Genomic DNA, 19,561 nt, shown 5'->3' on the forward strand with positions numbered 1-19,561 from the left:
AATGAAGTGCATGCAAAACAGACAAAACATCAGAAAATGTTAACCACCAGCCATTTTAAATATCCTCAAGCCACATCAGTACCTGGCAGAGAGTTGACATAAGAAAACACTTGTAGCACGTTCCACTGCGGAAAGGTGCGCTTGGTCATTGGTCGCTCTCTCCACTAACAGCAACAGGCTTCAAAATGAGTGTGCTCGGGCCGGTCAGTGCTACAACGTAGCCCTTGTTAAAATTGCAATTTGTGACTTTATAAAAATGTCAGTCATACTTAAATTTGGTAAAAAATTATCTATGATATGATACTGTACTCTTACCCCAGAAGAATATAAATGTTTGACCCCTATGATTGCTGCTCCACACACATCATCTCATCAGTGTTCAGTGTGTAGAATTTAGTGACATCTAGTGGTGAAGTTGCATGTTACAGCTGAAGACCCCTCACCTCACCCTACCCTTCCAAACATGAAAGAGAACCTGTGGTAGCCTCCAGTGTGTTTAGTTTGTCAAGTCCGGGCTACTGCTAAAATACGTGGCAGTCTCAGTAGAGAGGACCCGCTCTTGATGTAAATATAAAGTATTTACAAATAAAGTATTTCAATATAAAAGGCCCATTCTAGGGTAAAGAAAACAATTCATACAATTTTGAAACCCACGAGTAAAAACATCACAGGGATTATTTTATATCCAAATTCTGCCAACAGATCCCTTTCACCTAAATCTTACACACTGGACCTTTAAAGTGTGATAATATAGCTTATTCCATGATATTCAGTTTGAATGATAAGAAGCTGTGACATGGGATTATATTTCCAGTAATGTGTCAGCCTCGTATTGTTAACTCTCTTTGTACTTTGAAGGGCCCACTCTCCTCTTTGTCCAGACAACAGTGCTTTTGTGACAATGACACTCAGAAAGATAAAGAGAGAAAGTGAGTGGCTGGGAGAGTGATGGAGAGGGAGAACGGCAAAGAGCTGTGAGCTGAGTTTAGTGTTGCAGAGGATACAAAAAGATGAGAAACTACAAATAAATGAACTGAAATAAAACAACATAAATGACATAAGTCATGTTTCCCCAGAGGTGAGTATTTACAGGCAAGAAGCTGAAAAGACACAAGAGAGGCTGAGTATAACCATGATGTCATTGACTGTGCCAGTCGGTACTCTCTCCCCCCTCCCCCTCTTGTCCTCTCTCTCCTCCTGCCTCTCTGTGTCTCTCTGTCATTGGAGGGAAACAGTCTGGGAGTGGCCGGAAGAAGGAGAGCCAGAGGAGAGTGAAGAAGAAAGAGGAGGAGGAGTAGGACGAAGAGGTCGACCAGCTCTACACGAATCAGGATTTTCCTCATTATCTCCTCAGCATCCTTCCATTTACGGCAGCAGGTACATTTTACTTTCTGGGGATATTTGGCATCGCTGTTCTGGAGCAGTGATACAGTAGAGAGACCGTAGAGGCACATCTGTTTATGGTCCAATAATGACGAATAATTTGAAATATTTATGAGCACATTTTTTAATTCACCAGTAAACTTTAATATCCTGAACAGATTCACTATTATTGCATCACTGTTGCATGCGTTTATCTGTTGTACTATCGTTTTTTTATGATTCGAAGCATTTGACGGTACAGAGAAATAAAAAGTGAATGCACTCTGGTACTTGCAATGTTCAAGAAAAGTCTACTTAGATGCTCTCTGTGGAATTAATAAAAGCACAATAATTTAATCATGAAACAACTTAAAGGGTTAAATTTGGATTTTTTTTGCATTAATCATATTCTTATTACACAACCTTACTGAATGATCAACCCCAGAGAGAGAGAGAGATTGATAATAGGAAAAAGGAGGAGAAGGAGGAGAGAAGGAGCCTGTTTCTTCATTCACTTAACAGCAGAGCAGCCATTTGTAAACTGAGTTGATTGAATTACATTGGCCTCAGAATAGCTTGGATAACACTAACACTACAGAGATGGATGTGAAAGTGTGTATCTGTATGATCTATATGCCTGTGTGTGTGTATGGGTGTGTGTGTGCGCCTCCACTTACGCTGACCATCAAGACAGTCATTTCTTGGCAGACCGGACATCAATCAGCTAATGGAGCCATTATGAATTAGAACTTTCTTCCATTTCACAAAGTGTCCTCCCAGGGACAGAGAGTATATCACCCCAAAGTCCTCTAGGGACGCCATCACTTTCGAATGGCAGTTTTAATTTAAAAACAATGGAACCGAGTGCAGCTATAATGCTGCTATATCAACATCATCAATTTGGTTTGTGTGAGCCTGTCAATAAAATATCTTTGTGTGACTGCACACCGATGGTAAATGCATGTTTACTGCATGTGCATCTCTCAGCATGGCCGAGGGCTCAGTGAGTGCAGCGGAGCTGGAGACCGCCTTCCAGAAGTTTGCGGTCCACGGGGACACCAAGGCCACGGGGAAGGAGATGAACGGCAAGAACTTTGCAAAGCTTTGCAAAGACTGCAACGTCACCGATGGGAAGAGCGTCACCACCATAGACGTGGACATAGTTTTCAGCAAAGTCAAGTAAGAGTTCACTCAGGCTCCACCTTCCAAAGGCTAAGATGTCACAGCAACTGTATCACAGTGAAACACACAGCTGGTACAAACGTATACATCAGCAGAGTTCAATGCCTTTGTTTTTGTATTTCTCTTGGTGCATAATGACGAGTACGGCAGTGTTATGACCACATGGCTCAAGCATGGCATAACAAATTGGGAGACACGCAGTGACAAGTTTTTGGTATATTTATTTAACAATAAAAAGCCCTAAAAAGGAAATTAAGTATCAGTGTAGATGGCAGCTTAACTATGTGTAATGTGTTATGGACTGGTGTAATGAGAATGTACAACAAAACCAAAATGAAGACGATGAGGTTTGGCAGCAGCTTCAGTCACCCAGGCAGCGAGAGAGCCCGACAGGCTGGATGTCTTCCTCCTTTTATAGGCCAATCAGGTCAATCAGTTGCACCTGCTGCAGAAAGGGAAGAGCCAAATGGCCCAAGTAGTGAAGCAGCGCCTCCCCCCCACCACACAGGGAAAGGACACCTTCCCTGACCGCCAGGGAAGGGGGACGTAACAGCAGGCACAGACGCAGAGAGTATTTTACCATGGCCAGGACTGTATTTAACTTTGTGCATTACTGTGACATTATGTTTAAAATGTTTGAGAGGTTTATTTCACTTTTTTCTAGATGAATTCATTGTTGAAAAACAATCACAGCTTATTGCATTTTTCGGTGCTCACATTTTTTCTATAGCATATCCATTAATCATAGAGTTGTACCAACAGAGAGTAGCACCTTGAGTTCACTAGAACTTCTCATTATATTAATATGCAGAGAAACTCATGACATTACTTGGATCATTCTCTTATTTTCTGTCATTTTGCAACATATTGTTTCCTCAGGGCAAAGTCAGCTCGTGTAATCACATTTGAGCAATTCAACCAGGCCCTGACTGAACTGGCTGCCAAGCGTTTTAAAGGCAAAAACAAGGAGGAGGCGCAGCAACAGCTCTATGGTCTCATTGTTGGGAAGGAGCCGACCAATGTCGGAGTCACTGTGAGTGTTTCATTAACCATAACCTCCTCACCATTCACTCCCCTCAAGATGGTAACATCCAGGCACTGTATTTATGGATTCCTCCAAAGTATATCAAAGTTCTTGGATTAAAACAACACAACTGATAATTCTCAATGTTTGCACTTCTAATTGGATAAGGTTCTGCATGAAATGAAGAAAATGCATCAGATTTTGTTAATATATCAAAGTTAATTATGGTTAAGGAGGAATGTGGAGGGACTTTAATCTCTGTTTAAGTGAGATTCATAATATATTGTGTTCACAACTTTGACTGTAGGAGTTTGTCAGCTGCAGTGTCATTTTTGATTTTACCAGCAGATGGCAACAGAGTAGTTTCATATCCAGCACATTTTTTCATTTTTTCACATCCAGCACAGGCTTAACAGTGACACGTTGTTGTACAGCAATCACTTTATTTTATTTTTTTTACCAGGATTTATAGAATAAAAAGTATTCAGATGAGTACTCACTAATGTTGTGGGGACCTCAACCTGTTTCAACACTCACATTGTGGGGACTTGACCCACAATGCCTGTGCATCCTTATGGGGCTGTGTGTGTGAATGTGTGTATGTGCTCTTATCTGTACCTGAACATGTTTGTTTATTTCAGTTTTTAAAGTATTATTTTTAAATTTTCCATTGTATTTAGAAAGTGGCGAAGGCAGCAGCCGTGGACAGACTGACTGATAGCACCAAGTACACTGGATCGCACAAGGGGCGGTTTGATGATTCTGGCAAAGGAAAAGGGAAGGCCGGGCGCGAAGACATCGCAGACACTAGTGGCTACGTGTCAGCGTACAAGGGAAGCGGCACTTACGAAGACAAAGTTAAAGACTAATCATTGTGTTGAAAGTTGAGGAAACTTGAACCATGGGTATTACAATACATAATTGGCAAATGTATTTAAAAATATGAAAGAAATCTACACATTGAATGTACCATTCATTGCACTCAACACAAAAAAAAAAATCTATTCGAGCTTCAAGGTTTTCGTAAGTGACAACCAGGATGGGAAACCTGTAGAAAATATTTCCTAAATTAATATTTAAAAGAAATTTATATATTAACCGGCGAGTGTTCTGAAAATATTATCCGTTATTATACAGGGACCAAGAGATTAAACTGCACTCTGCTTTATACTGTAGCTTAACACTGTGCCTTTAAATTGCCTCATCTGCTTGCGTCAATGCTCTGAAATAATGTGTTGCTATTCTCAGCTAAATTGATGCAATGGCTAAAAATCGAGCAGGTTTCAAGAAATGACGCTGTCTGTACTTCACCTGCTAAGCTTTATGTGTCACTGCCTTTTGCTACATGGTCAATCAGAGCGCTTTGTTGTTGTAGTTACAGGATTCATTCATACAATTGAAATAAAGTATGTTATGTGGACAAAGGTAAGCAGAAGTGAAGAAGACAGATTTTGATTCTACAAAAAAAAGATTTAGATAGGATACTTTTTAGATAATTTTTATTTCTTATCTTTTCAGTATTGATCAAATCCAACATTTCTTTTAAATGAAAAAATGAAAGATAATTCCTTCGCTGCTTTAATGAAAGGCTGAGACGAATATATATAAAAGCCTGAATAAATATTTGAAAATGCAACAACACAATTGTCTTGTATCCATATATGTTTTTTATTACAATTCAGTTTACTACTCTAATTCACATTTTAGTAACAACGGAGATATATTGCAATGTAACATGAAATAAGAAAATCCTTTAGATGGTTTTTCAACCTATCAGAACAAACAACACTTAGGGATACATGTATGATATTATACATTATATTGAGCGGCAATGCAATCCGTTACTGCATATGATATAAACAGACATAACAAGGAATCTCTGCTGATATGAATAAACTTTAAAATTTACTTTTTTAAAATTTCACGGGTTGTACATATCTCGCGTATATGATTTCAATGAATAGCTAATAAAAAAAAAATGCTGTTTACATCATCTAAACATGAGTATAACCCTCACATAAGCTCCGCCCATTTCCAGATACAGGCACGACACTTAAGCATCACTTGAGTTTTGTGTGAATGCTAGAGTTGAATTTCATCGTGCAGACCCTATGTTCTGTGTAATATAGTCGACTTATGAATCACTGTTATCGCTGGAGTGTCAACACAAAGTATCAAACATATATAGAGGAGCATTGTGAAATTATTTTTGCTATTTTTACATGTTCATATGTAAAGCTCATTATTGGAGGTGAAACAAAGACATGTACAACAACACTACCATAGAATTACCTCATGAATTTAATATGGCAAATTATTTCGGTAAGAATCCAGCAGATTTAGATGAACAGTGAGGTAATTTTCTGAAAGTCAATAAAGGCAGTCCTGGGATGTAAAAGGACTTTGACAAAGGACAAGTTGGACAAGTTAGAAACAATATAAATACTTCATGAACAGAGAAAATCTTTATGTAGGAGACTTCGCTCTGGAAACAATAATTCTAACCAGCTTTACAAGTTGTGAAACAGGTGAGGTTACAGTAATGTGCAGCTTCACAGATCTCCCACTGAACACGGTGATGTTACAAAACTGTACGAGCTCAGAAAGGAAGAATCATTGACATATGACCAACAAAGTTTTAGACATTAAAGCCTTGATTGATCATAAAATTGATTGTTTAAGAGTTCGTTAAATAACATAAGTGTCAATGTTCAGCTCCACATTTTCCATTTCAAACTGCTCCGTCATGGTCGGACCATGAACAAGTGTTGGCTGAGCCAGGCCAGTCTTCGATCATCAGGTTCCAACAGAGTGACAGCTGCAGAGGGATAATGGAACAGGATCTTCATAAACAACAGACTGAGAGGTCTTATCAGCTAACTGACACCTCTGGCTCTTTCAGATACAATGCAGGACATTTTAATATACACTAGGGAGCTCATCTTCTGCCAGCTTATATATAGACTCCCAGCAGGTGAGGCAAATTCCTGAATGAGGAGGGAGGAGCCTAGCAACCAGAACCTCTGGGCAGAACCAGGACTATCACATGACCAGAGGCCATCACACTGTCCTTGCAACAACACAGAAATGCCCTCAGAACACAGTACTGTGAGGCGGGGCTAAGACACCCTGAGACACTATAACTTATATACTATTATTAATATTATTGCTATTATCATTATTACTATAATAGTCATTTTGTAATGACTGTAAAACTACATTTAGTAACGTCAATGTGCAAATCAGACAGAGACTTGAGTTTGCATCCTGATTCCCAACTGTGTGTTAGGTATTGATGACTAAAATAACTTTTTCTCTATGAAAACAGACCAGATTTTTTATAATACTATCACTGCAAGATCAGATATTCTGTCAGACTTAAAATAAGACATTGTCAATGAACATTTGACCACTATAATGAATAATAGATCAAGTTGCATTATCTTTTGCACAGCACTTGTATGTAAGTATACACTCAACGAGATAATGTGGGTCCCACTCACCCTCATGGAGTCTACATGGCTCCAGCAAAGCAGCTCATTGTGGTCAGAAAAAGTCTGTAAAATTACTGACAGACACAAAACAAGTCAACAACAATCAACTGCATCATATCAGTAATACAGATATGTTAAAATACCTGAAATGATTGAACTCTTTCTCTGTTCTCAAAGGTTTCACTCATCAATCTGAAGGATGCTGACTACGTGCACCTCTTGTTTGTAGTGCAATGGTTCTGATGAGACACCCAGTTCCCAGCATGTGTTTTAGTTTCTCACGATTAACTCTATATTTGTTTTTGAGGTCAAACAGGTCTTAAGAGGTCCAAGTCCAAGGATAATTCAAGGATGTTAAGAAACTTTTATTGATGTGTGCTTTCAGAAAGCAGAAAAACAAAGCTTTTCAAAGTTAAGAAAGAAATCATGAAGCTAAGCAATGGTTTAAACATTCAAACATTCATTTCCCTTTTTCTTTCTACTTCCTCCTTTACGGTCACAAAAGATGATCTGGAACATGTTGATATTCTTTTCATCCGTCCAGGTGAGAAAATAAGAAGTACTTTCACAGAGCGGTTTTAAAGGTATCAATGACTGTCTAAAATACAAAGGGGCAATATTAGGGCAAAGCTGCACAGTGTAATATCTGAATATATTGAGAGCATGAAAAACAGTTTCATTTCTCAATCAAAAATTTGAGAACCCAGCGACTACTGGACTTTTATTCACTCACCAGTTTGCAGTTCAGATTGCTCTCAAACCCTGCGCTCTCCAAGACGTACACAACCTTGCATGACGTTAGACCCATATTTCGTATTTTATCATTACCTTTAACTATCTCAGTTATGTTGAACACCTCATAAGGAGGGATGAGCACCTCTAATTCATCTTCAGACTTATAATATGTATAATCTTTCAAAAAAGCACCTGAACAGGTCTTGATTTTGAAGCAGGTTTCAGTGCCAAACCATTCCAGGGTTTTATGGTAGGAGCTAGAGGCAAAGGACCCAAATCTAATTCTTTGGTTGACTTGACCAGTAAATATTACTGAGTTTCGTCTATAAGTAGTGTGGCACTGGTTGTTGTTATTCAGAATCTGTACAGCAGATGTCAGCATGAAATGTAAATAATGGAACTGGAAAGAGGATCCATAGTTGTTCCTTTCGGTGAGGACAGCCTTATTGAACACTGAGTAAATCGAATCATATGTGTAAACACAGATGGCACGCAGGTGATGTTTGGTTAGACCCTTATCCTCCAGATGGGCCATTCTCTCTTCTGCACACTTTTCTGCCTTATTCCAGGCATTTTCAAATATTTTGTTGACGTTCTTTTCATCATCATATTTTTTCTTGACCATTGTCATCATTTGTTCATTGCAGCCAAAGTACATGTCATCAACCGACTCTTCAACCAGGTTCAATGGGATGTTACTGCTTTGGTCAACCTCCTTTAGAATGATGTTGTCACGGCGCTGGTTGACCTCCATCGATAAAGACTTGAAATGGATCTAAAGGAAAACAAATGAAAAAGGGAAAGCTCATTTAACAGAGTCAAAATACACTTCATTATTCTAAGTTTATATATTGAAAATAATTTCCTGAATAACAGTTGAGGCCAGGCATATCACAGCAGCTAGAAGTTAACTTTTGCACAGTGCAACTATTGTTTCTTCACTGGTTGGATCATTTTCATAAGCAATACATGTTTAAATAACAGTAACACCATTAACTTCAGTATAGAAATCAGACAGTTGTAGCACCAGAGCCTTGGGTCTGCATCCTGATTCCCAACTGTGAACTATGAAACCAGACCATGGTCTTTCACAAACTTTATTCAACCAACTACCTGTGTCTATGCATATAATTATTTTATAATGAAATTGTAAGTGAACGATTTACTGATATATTCAACATCAACATTTACTAGCAAATTACCAAATACATTATTTAACCATTATTTACTCATTGTTTTGATAGATAATCCGGTTGCATCAAGTTTGCTTCACTTTGTGTTGCATGTCAGTTGTATACAAATGTAAATTCTAGGAGAAAGCATTGGTTCCACTCACCGTCATGGAGTCTACATGGTTCCAGCAAAGCAGCCAACACAGTGACGCAAATATCAGCATGTTACCCTTCATCATTGTGGTCGGAAAAAGTATTTCTAAATTACAGACACAAAATAAGTCAACTGCATCATATTGTGTACCAGTATCATGGCCAATGTATTTTTACTTCTTTTGTTGTCCATTAGCAGGATAACGCAAAAATAACCAAATTAATTTTTGAAGAAACTTGGTAGAAGTTGGGTGAAGGACAAGTCATTAACTTTTGGAGCAGATTCGATCCACTTTCTCTGACATCCTAGGATAAAGGTTAGCTTTGGCCGAGGTATGGACCCGCGTTATAAATGAATTGAAATGGTTAATGGAAAGACATAAAAAAAAATTTCAGCAATTAACAAGGTAAGTGTTCTCAGAAGTTGATTTCAACTCACCAGTCTGCAGGATATTGAGCACCAAGTGAGCCCCTCAGGTAACCAGCCCTCAGCTTGAGCTTCAGCTGCGCATGTTCCACTTTATATACGCGTTGCCATAGAGACCAAGACCACACACATATTAACATGTGCTAAGTTTGTGGTTGAAAAGAATGAATATGTGTTTGCGGTTGTGCTTCTTTTACCGGATAAGGGAAAACGTTTTAGTCAGTGTCAAAAAACATCCTGAAAGATGAAGCCAACAAACAGAATCACTTTTCCACAAAAAAATTATGCATTTTTATTGCATTCTAGAACAACTACTTGTTAAAAGGGAATTGTAAGAATTTAGTTTGATTCTGTGAGTCACACTCGACCCTTTTTTGTCAAACTACAGCATCCCTGTGGCTCTTCCTGTTTTATTGAATCTTTAGTTAACCAAGCTGTCACATAGATCTTTAAGCTAATGTAGTTGTTACATTGCATTTTGTAGGTTATGGACTCAAAGGCCCAAAATAATAACCGGAATTCATCGTGACCTCTCACCAGGTAAAAGTCATGTCCTGTGACCTTTTTGTTGTTGTCTGGTTTGAGAAAACATTAACATTGAAGTTTACTTCAAATGTATGGGACAACATTTTTTGAGAGGTAACGTAAAGAAAATAACCTGAAACCACTGAGTGCTTCACACGGTCTCTTTCATACCCTGACCACACAGATGAGTTTCTTCAACTTAACGCCCCCCCCTTTGTGGTCACAAAAGATGGTGGGAAACATGTCAGTGCTTTTTTTCATCTATCTTATGCCTGAGAGCATTCTCCTTCAAAGCCAATTGAGCATTTCCTGCATTCACTTACCGTGCACTTATTATCGAGCTAACACTGAATGTCTAAACTGTACTTTATTGTAACTTGTGAGAAAGTTTATCCCACCACTTGCAAGGGGAGAGTTTGTCTTTTGTAATTCATTTATGAAGTTTCCATAATTGATTGCAATTATGATTTATGAGGTTTAATAAAAACCTACAATGAAGTCATTAGTTATATATCACTCTTCATAGTGTAATATGCAAGCAGTATGTGCTCATGCTATCGGGTTTCTCTTATATATTTTTCTTTGAAGATGAATTGCTTAAGAGGAAGTGATTCCATGAATGTCCACGTCAGTCCATTATGGTGAAATAATGCTGTAGTTTATCTGAGGACGTTGAAGAAGACATGTTTAACTCAGGCTGCAGAATGACTGTTTGCACACACTCGGCCCCCACTGACTGCACCGGAGCGCTGATACCCTGTTTATTCAACTTTTATTAATATTGAATGTATATTTTTTCCAAATTGCACCAAACTCTGCACCATACTTCCCAGGGCCATTAACAAGAGAAGTCAGAAGGTTCGTGAGGCAGGCGTTCCACAGACAGGCAGGCAGACAGACAGACAGACACTTCTACATAAACAAAAAATACACTTTTACACCTGTATCAATAATTTCTGTCATTTTATTTCCTAAGATTACGTACATATCAAATATTTGACTTGATGTTAGCCTGCATGTCAGTATCATGCTTGCGCGCATGTCCATGAGAAGGTGGGTTTCAATGTGAGTGGTCTGTGGCTGTTCGGTGGAAATATGGTGGTTTTTACAAGAACAACTATACGTCCTCTTCCCTCAGTGGGCTTAACTGTGAACTGATCAAATGCACTCATTGACCACAGTGTTACAAACGATTTTCCAGTTGATGCAGTTTGCATACATACATTATAATTTAATACATTATAAAACACAATAATATTATTTGTAAAGTTGCTCATACACATGCCAGCTTTTCAGAACCAAACAAAGACAACCAAAACAAAATATTTAATACTAGCGAGCAGTGTTTGTAAATCTTTATCCAGGTAGGACAGTCTGAACTGTAGATTTAGCTGCATGAGCCTGAATTAAGGAGACTTTAAACAAAGACCAAAGTCCCAGAATTTATCACAGTCTAGACTCAGATACTCTGATATCCACAGCAATATTTCAAAGAACAATAATCGTGGTTTCATACGATCGTTGTAAAGGATTTAGTTTTATGGCGGACAAAAAAGAAAAGAAAAGAATCAATGGGTTTTCTCTTTGCTGTTCTCACTGGTTTGAAGTTTGAAAAACTGCAGCTTTTGACTGTTAGTAAAGGCTTGTTCAGGCCAGAGAGGCCTATTCGAAAGACCTCATTAAAATACATACACGTAGCTTTTTCATTGGATATGCAAAGATAATAGGCCAACATCTGTTCATTCATCGTTTTCAGTATTCCAAGTTTGATTTAATGTTATAACTCAGTAATTCACTTGTGTTATTCCTATCGGCTGTTAATTATGCGTTAGTTTCTCATGTATTCCTTGATAACTGGCATTGGCAACCAATACAGTATAACTGTACCCCAAGATTGTAATAACACCACTATAATACCTAAATAGCCCCGAAGACATTACATAAAAACCAGCTCTCCCAACTTAACGGTGGATTAAACTCTGTTGGTCACAAAGGAAAAAACAAAACACACATTGCTCTTTCACCAATTTATTGAATTCATGTAGAAAAAATACAAATGTTGAAATGCTGATAAAAGTGAAACACGTTGATGCACATTCATGTGGTGGAAGAAATTGTTGTGGAAGCATGCAAACTCAAGCATGAAGTAAACGGTTAAGGTGAATGCATAGACATATTGTTAATGAGCTTGGTTTTTTCAAGAATCACTCGGTTTGATAGACAGGACTAAATTATGCTCACTCTGCTCCACCTGGTCTTTATTGCATCTTTGCAGTTCAGATTGCTGAGAACTCCTGCACTCTCTAGAATATACACATTCTCACAGTCGCGCAGATTTCCTGGAATGTTCTTCTTAATTTTCATGATGATTTTAAAGCGCTCATAAGGGGGGATAAGCACTTCTTCCTCATCAGGCAATGTTGAATAGTTCTTCAAGCAAGCCCCCAAACAGGTCTTGATTTCAAAGCAAGTCTTGTTACCAAAGATTTTCTGGTCTGGCACGGCAGAGGAGGAGCTGAAAGAGCCAAAGCGAATTATCTGGCCGACTTTACCACTGAAAACCCTCTTTGTTCTGCGGTAAGTGGTCTTACAGTCTGTATTCTTACCGAGAATCTGTACGGCAGATGTCAGCCAGAAATGTAAGAAGTGGAATGGAAAGGTGGTGCCATATTGTTTTCTGCTTGTTCGGACTGCAGCGTTGAAGGTCTGATAGAACTCAAGAACGTTAGCTGTATAAGCACAGATTGCTCGTGTGTGATTCTTGGTCAAAGCTTCATCTTTTTTATCTTTATTTCGAAATTTGTCAATTGCACATTTATTAGCCTTTTTCCAGACATCAGCAAATGTCCCATTGTTCTCTTTTTTGAAGTACTTTTTGTTGACGATTTGTGCCATCCTCGCGTTGCAGCCCAAGTACATGTCATCAACTGAATCTTCAGCCAAGTTCAATGGGATGGACTGGATGGCATCTCGTGAAGCGACGTTTCTGATCTTTAGGGGAAAGAAAGAGATGAGAAGAAAAGCTTTGTCATTTAAACCATTGTGCTGTGGTGTAAGAAGTATTCACATGGCCTATGTCTAAATAAGATTTCCACACTAACTCCCCAGTTACAACAATAAATTTCAGTCAAACATGTGTAAAAGTAAAGTTTTATCTCCCAAAATGTTCTTAAAGCAAGTATCCTCATGATCAACAGCACCTGTCACTGTTATATTACTGTATTCGTGGATCATTATCATTATTGCAACACATATAATCTAATTCATTACTGGGTAGATCTATGACAGTGCATTGTATTTCGTAATCTAATCATAAACTCAAAATCAAATGAAGCTATCACACATATGTAGTAAGTACAATATTTGTAGAAAAGGAATGATTGAAATTGAAAATACTAGAGTACATGTACCTCATGATTGTATATCTTAAACTTATGCCTTTCCGCACTGCGTTTGTGGACGAGCGCCTCAAAATCTGGCCTAATTTCAACCTTTTAATGGGGGAAAGACCTATTGAAGTACATCATCTCTAAATCATTCTGTTACTCGAATTATGCATGAGCAAAACTACATCAGCAGAAAAGTAAGACCCGGTACTATGGAAGAAAATACTTTATACTAAATTAGTAATAAGTAATTTTACCCAGCTCACATTAAGTGGTGTGAAACTCTTACCGTCTTGGAGCCAACAAGAAGCATCCAGCAAAGGAGCAAACACAGTGGAACAGAAATAAGCATTTTTCTCGCCATCACTGCAATCAGACAGATGCTTTACTTAATTTAGTGGTATTGATAATGTACAGGTACAAGTAAATGCATACAGTGTCAGGACAGACGTTTTATTAATTATTTATATATATATGATCTAGAAAAATGTAATCAACTCACCGGTCTTTCAGAGAAGAAGGTGTCTGATCAAAGGTTGTAATGGAACAATGCACAATGCTTTGAGATCTCCTGCACACAAAGACAATCAGCCGTCTGACACGTCTGAAACATTTGTGGCGTTATTGTGGGTTTTTGCCTTGACGTATGCTGTGTCGTCTCAAAGGACTTGAGGTTTATTTTCAAATCTGCTAGAGTGAACTGAAACTCAGTGTGTGACCATAGCACTGATAGACTTCAAGCAGTTTGCACAACCTGTCAATTAGATCAGTTTGATCAGAGGCAAATCAGACAGTCTGTAATCCATGTTCATTTTATTGCAAGTGTCCTTTTTGTGTTTGAAAACAGTTTGTCAAAATTTCACAAGTTAATGTGTTTCTCTGTCATAAACAAAAGAGCAAAAGAGGGATCCAAAAGTTCCTCCAGGTAAAATTGTAGCACATGTTACTTAGAATCATAGACTGTATATAAAGACCTTAATGCTGTTATTTTGTGCATTCGGAACCAGAGTCTGTACAGTAGAGATCGGGGGGTGGAGCCATGGTGGCGAGGACCTGCTGATTGACGAATCACAAGTCAGTGATTGGTCCGCTGTGTATCATGACAACTCACCCCATTTTGTATAGTGGTTAGAGTGGGTTAGAAACCATCTCTGAGAATTTTTTATTTTTAGTTTGAGTGCATGTCCAATACACCAATATAGAGGAGGCAGGATTTATACCCTTTGCTACAGTCAGCCACCAGGTGGCCATCAAGAAGCTTTGACCTCACTTTCGGGGAGCTGTCATGTCATCCATCTTCATCACTGCAGGTATTTTGAAGTGTTGCTGTAGGGAAAAGCAGGTATAACAGACATAACAAAGGCTATGTTATTGTCTAGAGAGCCAGTACCATGACAGAGTGATATTCATCCCACAACCCTGAAAGTGAAGAATCTACTGTAAATGCAATTCAATCTCCATTTATTTAACTATTTAAAACTGCGCTTTTCCCACTTTTGTAAAATATGTCAAAGAAATATATTTTGTGAAATAAGTATGATGTTAAAATAGCTCTCCAGCAGACGGCAGCATTATGCAATCGTTTGGCCCCTGTCATTAAATCGCCTGCGCTGTTCCCATCACGATGTGTGTGTGTGTCTGTGTGTGTGTCTGTGTGTGTGTGAGTGGAGACCCAATTTGCTTTGAGAGCTGATTAAAGACGGAGGGCAGAGGTTGATCTTTCAGGACGTCAGGATAAAAAAAGAAATGGAGATAGGAAGGAACAGACAATAGCTATCAGTCTCCTGCAGGCCCAGTGGACAGATCAGAGCCAAGTTTGGAGTGAGTGAGAAGACAGGAGGGCAGGAATAAAAGAGTGCAAGCAAACAGGGAATGTGAAGCCTGTGAGAGGTTGAGTGATTGGCTGAGGATAGATATTTGGCTTAGCTGTAGCATACCTTGGAGAGCAAGAGAGGTGGAATAAGAGAAGACCCAGCGGAGAATGGGAGCTGTGCAAACACAGCAAGGTAGGAGTGTGTGTGTGTGTTCATATGTGTGTGGGTGTAGTGTTCAGCTGAGAAAAGAAAAGCAATGAATGCAGGTAAAAAACACAGAGTGAAGGGTTTGTACACTAAGGATGGAGAGGAACAGAATGGGAAAATCCAAACGCAGGATTATGTATTTACAGCATATGAGCTAGCACTACCATTAAAGGTGGGTTGAGCAATCCTGGGGAACGACTGTTGAGGAACTCAAGGCACGAACAAATACTCTCCTCCTTTCACTAATTCTTGGAAATAGCCACCACAAACATTAGCAGCAGCCAAATACTAAACTCCCCCCCCCTTGTATTTACACACACTACATGTTCACAGACCTGAATTAGCTGTGACAGTGAGTGTCTTAAAGAAGCAATCAGACACTGATGTACATTTACCGCTGCACTACTTGTGTCAGGTGAGTGGCTGCTGGCTGCTGGCTGCTCGGGGGACGTTATCAGTGTGTGGACGATGAGGCCCACAGGGCAGCGAAGGCAGCGTCTGGAGCAGGTCATGCTAAACACTCAACAGGATCCTTTGCTGATCTCAAAAAGTTGCAATAAGCAACCACACACATTAACAAAAGGGAGGACACACTATTGACCTACTGGTTCTTTTAAACAGCAAAAGTAAAATGAATGTTACTCTCCTGTTAAGCAGAAACAGACCAACCACTTCATCTGTTACCTTTCAACCCTCGGTGGTCTTTTCGCTGTGTAAACGGCTCAGCGATGTTCACATGAGTCTTTGCCCTTTTGTTATTTCATTATCTTCTTTGGGTTTGGATTTAGGCACTGCCTTGATGGTAGAGGGCAGATCTTGTTTGAGATGGACAGAATCAAGGAGGAGGGAAAAAATGGGACTGAAAGAGCAAAGAAATGAAGAGAGACTTGAGAAAGGGGAGGACTACTGAGGATTTGGTGTGAGTAATGAGGAAAAAGTGTGAAAGATGAAGGGGAGTTATATAGGGAGGTGAATAAATGGTGTTTCAGGGAAAATGAGAGTTGGAGGGAAGGAAAGAAGGGATGGAGACTGCAAAGAAAAGAGTATGTCAGGGAAGGGACATGTGATTCAAGACATCAGTATGGGGATATGGTAAAAAGATGATAAAACATTATAAAGCGGTAAAATGGCAACCTTTTTACGACCTTATTCTTGTTCTCAGTTTCTACAAAAACTGTTATATAGGCAAATATTGATGTTATATTAGGTTGTTAAATCTGAAACACTTTATTGTGAAACGATTGTGGTTATACTTAGCATAAAGGTGACTCTTTGTTTAAAGCCTGCAGCAGGTTGAAAACTCATGTCTTCTGCATTGGCACTGAATTCTGGCTTAAGACCAAAATTACAACGTGTGAAATCATCCAATATGGTCACTAATCCTAAAATACTGGACTGAAATTGCATCAGACAGGTCTGTATTATCAGAAGAAATAATAATTCAATTTTTTTGAAGGAGACATTTCTCTGAGTTAGCTCTGGTGGATAAAGCCCTGATGGGAAAGGACATCCTGCCCTAGAAAGTCACAGTCAAGGTCAAAGCCCGAAGCAAACAGTAATAAAACTGTGGCAGGTAAAGAGATGGAAGCAGCGTCATCATCGTGACTGAAACAAAGTTGTCTACTGATTGTTTTCAGCTCTTATTGGAAACATGCACAAACTGAAAGAGATGATGGTATGGAAAGAGGGCAGAGATACAGTGGAAGGAATGCAGTGCTGTGTGAATGAAGAAGAGTGGAAACAAACCAACACATTGCATAGGAGATGAGTTGCCATCTGCTGAGGACGTCTGGATGAGGCAGGAAGATGGATATTTTTAAATATATCAGTAATGGATGTGCCTCAGCTGATATCAGCGAGGATTAAAAGGGGGGGAACACAAGGAGACGTATAGTGGAGAAAGAAAGACGCAGACATGCAGATGTCAGAAGGCAGGATTCAGTTTACTGATAAACTGTTGTTTTGTTATCCCTCTGCTTGTAACAGCTAGTGGCCAGAGCCACTGGGCTTTCAGGTTGTCTGCTCAGAAACACCTCAAGGTAATCCTTTCACTTTCGGTAAAAACATTCAGCCAAAGGTCAAAGGTCAAGGTGGCCTCATAAAATATGCCTATGTTGGTCTTGAACATGATATCTTAGAGAAGGTTGAAGGAATGTTTTCAAATTTTGTACAAATATTCACTAGGACTCAAAGATGATCTGATTGGATTTTGGTGGTAGCAGGTCCAAAGGTTAAGGTCATGTGACCCCATGTTGTGAATGCAATATGTCAGGAATGCCCGAAGGGGATTTTATCACCGACATTCAATTGGACTTAACGATGACCTGATTAGAAAATGTGAGTCAAAGGTCAAGGTGACTTGACAATATATAAATATTAAAAAAAGTATATAGATGGAAAACTGCAGTGGTTGGCGGAGGCTTAAAACTGCATTTTTTTTATCTATAAAACATGTTTTGCTGTGTAGAGATATTCCTATATAAAAGTTGCAGTGCATTGTGACTAGATTTTGACATAGCTATGAATAGATGGAAAGTTTCAGTGAATTTCCTGACGACAACATAGGGGCAATGCAATGATAGGCCTGGGGCTAGAGCCAAAACAAGGTCAGGACAGACATAAGGGATGCTGGGATGGACAGGAGATCTGATGATGGAGGGAGGAGAATAGGAATGAAAATAGGGGGATGACTGGGTGGAGGGAAGGGAGGTGGAGAAAGAGGGCAATGAAAGAGGAAGCAAAGGAGGCCTATAGGTAATTTGTGTCAGTGAGTTAGTGCAGCAGGAGGGATCCTCGTCAAGTGGGTCACAGAGGCTGTAGAAACAGACATTAATCATACCTGGCAGCATGGCTTTGTATATGTGTGTGAGTGTGTACATTACTTTCCATTGTTTCCCTCTCTTTTACATATTTTGAACGTGTGTGTGTGTGTGTGTGTGTGTGTGTGTGTGTGTGTGTGTGTGTGTGTGTGTGTGTGTGTGCATAAGTCAAGCAGCATTGACAGGACACAGATGCTGCAGCAGGTGAGGACAGATTGTTCCTTCTCCTTCTCTAATTCTTTTTCTTTTCATCAGTGCAACTACTTCCCTCTATCTTCTCCACCTTCCCGCACTTCTTCATGCTCTATTGGAATATGACTCATGCTATTTTGTAACCTTAAGGAAAATGAATTAACCCTGAATTATAAATGCACATATTTATTATCATGGATAAACCTGTGCAATGCCAAGCTCTTACTCGCACGCATTTTAAAGAGTGAGGATGCATTTCTTTCCACTTAGGGCTGAAGTCAATCTTGAAGCTAGTGGTTGTTGTTTTAATCAATGACTTTATTTAAACGTTTAAAAGTAAATTGTATTATTAATTATCATATAATGTTTGGATCAAATTGTGGTCTTTCCTGTGTACATACCAAGGAGTCCCTTTAGATTCCATCAAGCTGCTTCAAAATACACACACTATAAATATCAGTCCCTAAATATGCTTGATTCTTTCAATCAATATCTTTGTATTATTACCTCAGTCAGAGAGGTTATGTCTTAATCTGTGTTTGTTTGTTACATTATATATATGTATATATTATGTGTTAGATGGAATGGGTCAGCAAAGGGCCCATTTTGGTGCTGATCAAAATAACGGGCTCAATGAGGTGATGGTGTTTTTTTGGCCTTTTCACTGATTTCTATTAGTGCATTTGTGTACAATTTGGTGCAGCTTGATTAAATTCAAGGGGACACTGAGCATTGGCTAAGGTTTACTCTACTGGGTGCTATATACTTCCAGTTTCTTGCAACGTTATAGAAAGAGAAACAAAATCCTGTATCTGTCACCTCATCTGGATCAGCACCAACATTTAATGGGTTCTTCCCTGACACCGACCACATCCATCCATCACGTTCAGTGGAAATCCATTTAATAGTTTTTGTGTAATGCTACTAACAAACAAACAAACACAGAGTGATAACCTCCTTGGCAGGGCTAATAATAATGCACCCTTAAAATGTGAGTTAAAAGTAGTTGACCTTCTCCTGGAAACCCCACACCTCCCCATCCAAGCACCTTGAAGACTTATCCCAGTTG

General features: G+C 39.1%; 3 protein-coding genes across 3 annotated transcripts; 1 reads left to right on the forward strand and 2 right to left on the reverse strand.

The window, feature by feature from the left end:
* Positions 1 to 1,272: 1,272 nt before the first annotated feature.
* On the forward strand, positions 1,273 to 5,196 carry tppp2 (tubulin polymerization-promoting protein family member 2). The gene is made up of 4 exons (XM_053418995.1): positions 1,273 to 1,377; positions 2,350 to 2,541; positions 3,424 to 3,577; positions 4,249 to 5,196. Exons 2-4 carry the CDS (start codon positions 2,351 to 2,353, stop codon positions 4,435 to 4,437), a joined length of 534 nt encoding a protein of 177 aa, XP_053274970.1. The 5' UTR covers positions 1,273 to 1,377; position 2,350; the 3' UTR covers positions 4,438 to 5,196.
* A 1,897-nt stretch (positions 5,197 to 7,093) lies between these two features.
* On the reverse strand, positions 7,094 to 9,609 carry LOC128437069 (T-cell ecto-ADP-ribosyltransferase 1). Its single transcript, XM_053419079.1, has 3 exons — positions 9,562 to 9,609; positions 9,134 to 9,228; positions 7,094 to 8,572 (listed from the first exon to the last, which is right to left on the reverse strand). The coding sequence occupies exons 2-3, from the start codon at positions 9,206 to 9,208 to the stop codon at positions 7,784 to 7,786; spliced, it is 864 nt and encodes a 287-aa protein (XP_053275054.1). The 5' UTR covers positions 9,209 to 9,228; positions 9,562 to 9,609; the 3' UTR covers positions 7,094 to 7,783.
* A 2,514-nt stretch (positions 9,610 to 12,123) lies between these two features.
* LOC128437004 (ecto-ADP-ribosyltransferase 4) lies at positions 12,124 to 14,099 on the reverse strand. The gene is made up of 3 exons (XM_053418969.1): positions 13,963 to 14,099; positions 13,750 to 13,826; positions 12,124 to 13,065 (listed from the first exon to the last, which is right to left on the reverse strand). Exons 2-3 carry the CDS (start codon positions 13,822 to 13,824, stop codon positions 12,301 to 12,303), a joined length of 840 nt encoding a protein of 279 aa, XP_053274944.1. The 5' UTR covers positions 13,825 to 13,826; positions 13,963 to 14,099; the 3' UTR covers positions 12,124 to 12,300.
* Positions 14,100 to 19,561: the final 5,462 nt, after the last annotated feature.

The sequence above is a fragment of the Pleuronectes platessa genome, chromosome 3 (assembly GCF_947347685.1).
Source record: "Pleuronectes platessa chromosome 3, fPlePla1.1, whole genome shotgun sequence".
In the NCBI taxonomy this organism is placed as follows: domain Eukaryota; kingdom Metazoa; phylum Chordata; class Actinopteri; order Pleuronectiformes; family Pleuronectidae; genus Pleuronectes; species Pleuronectes platessa.

What these genes read in the sequence shown, in the direction of transcription:
- tppp2 (XM_053418995.1), top strand. Translation starts at nt 2,351, where the DNA reads ATGGCCGAGGGCTCAGTGAGTGCAGCGGAGCTGGAGACCGCCTTCCAG. An exon ending in ATAGTTTTCAGCAAAGTCAA is followed by an intron (nt 2,542 to 3,423) that starts GTAAGAGTTCAC and finishes TTGTTTCCTCAG; the next exon opens with GGCAAAGTCAGCTCGTGTAA. An exon ending in CGACCAATGTCGGAGTCACT is followed by an intron (nt 3,578 to 4,248) that starts GTGAGTGTTTCA and finishes CATTGTATTTAG; the next exon opens with AAAGTGGCGAAGGCAGCAGC.
- LOC128437069 (XM_053419079.1), bottom strand. Translation starts at nt 9,208, where the DNA reads ATGATGAAGGGTAACATGCTGATATTTGCGTCACTGTGTTGGCTGCTT. An exon ending in ACCATGTAGACTCCATGACG is followed by an intron (nt 8,573 to 9,133) that starts GTGAGTGGAACC and finishes GTTTTCCTTTAG; the next exon opens with ATCCATTTCAAGTCTTTATC.
- LOC128437004 (XM_053418969.1), bottom strand. Translation starts at nt 13,824, where the DNA reads ATGGCGAGAAAAATGCTTATTTCTGTTCCACTGTGTTTGCTCCTTTGC. An exon ending in TTCTTGTTGGCTCCAAGACG is followed by an intron (nt 13,066 to 13,749) that starts GTAAGAGTTTCA and finishes TTTCCCCTAAAG; the next exon opens with ATCAGAAACGTCGCTTCACG.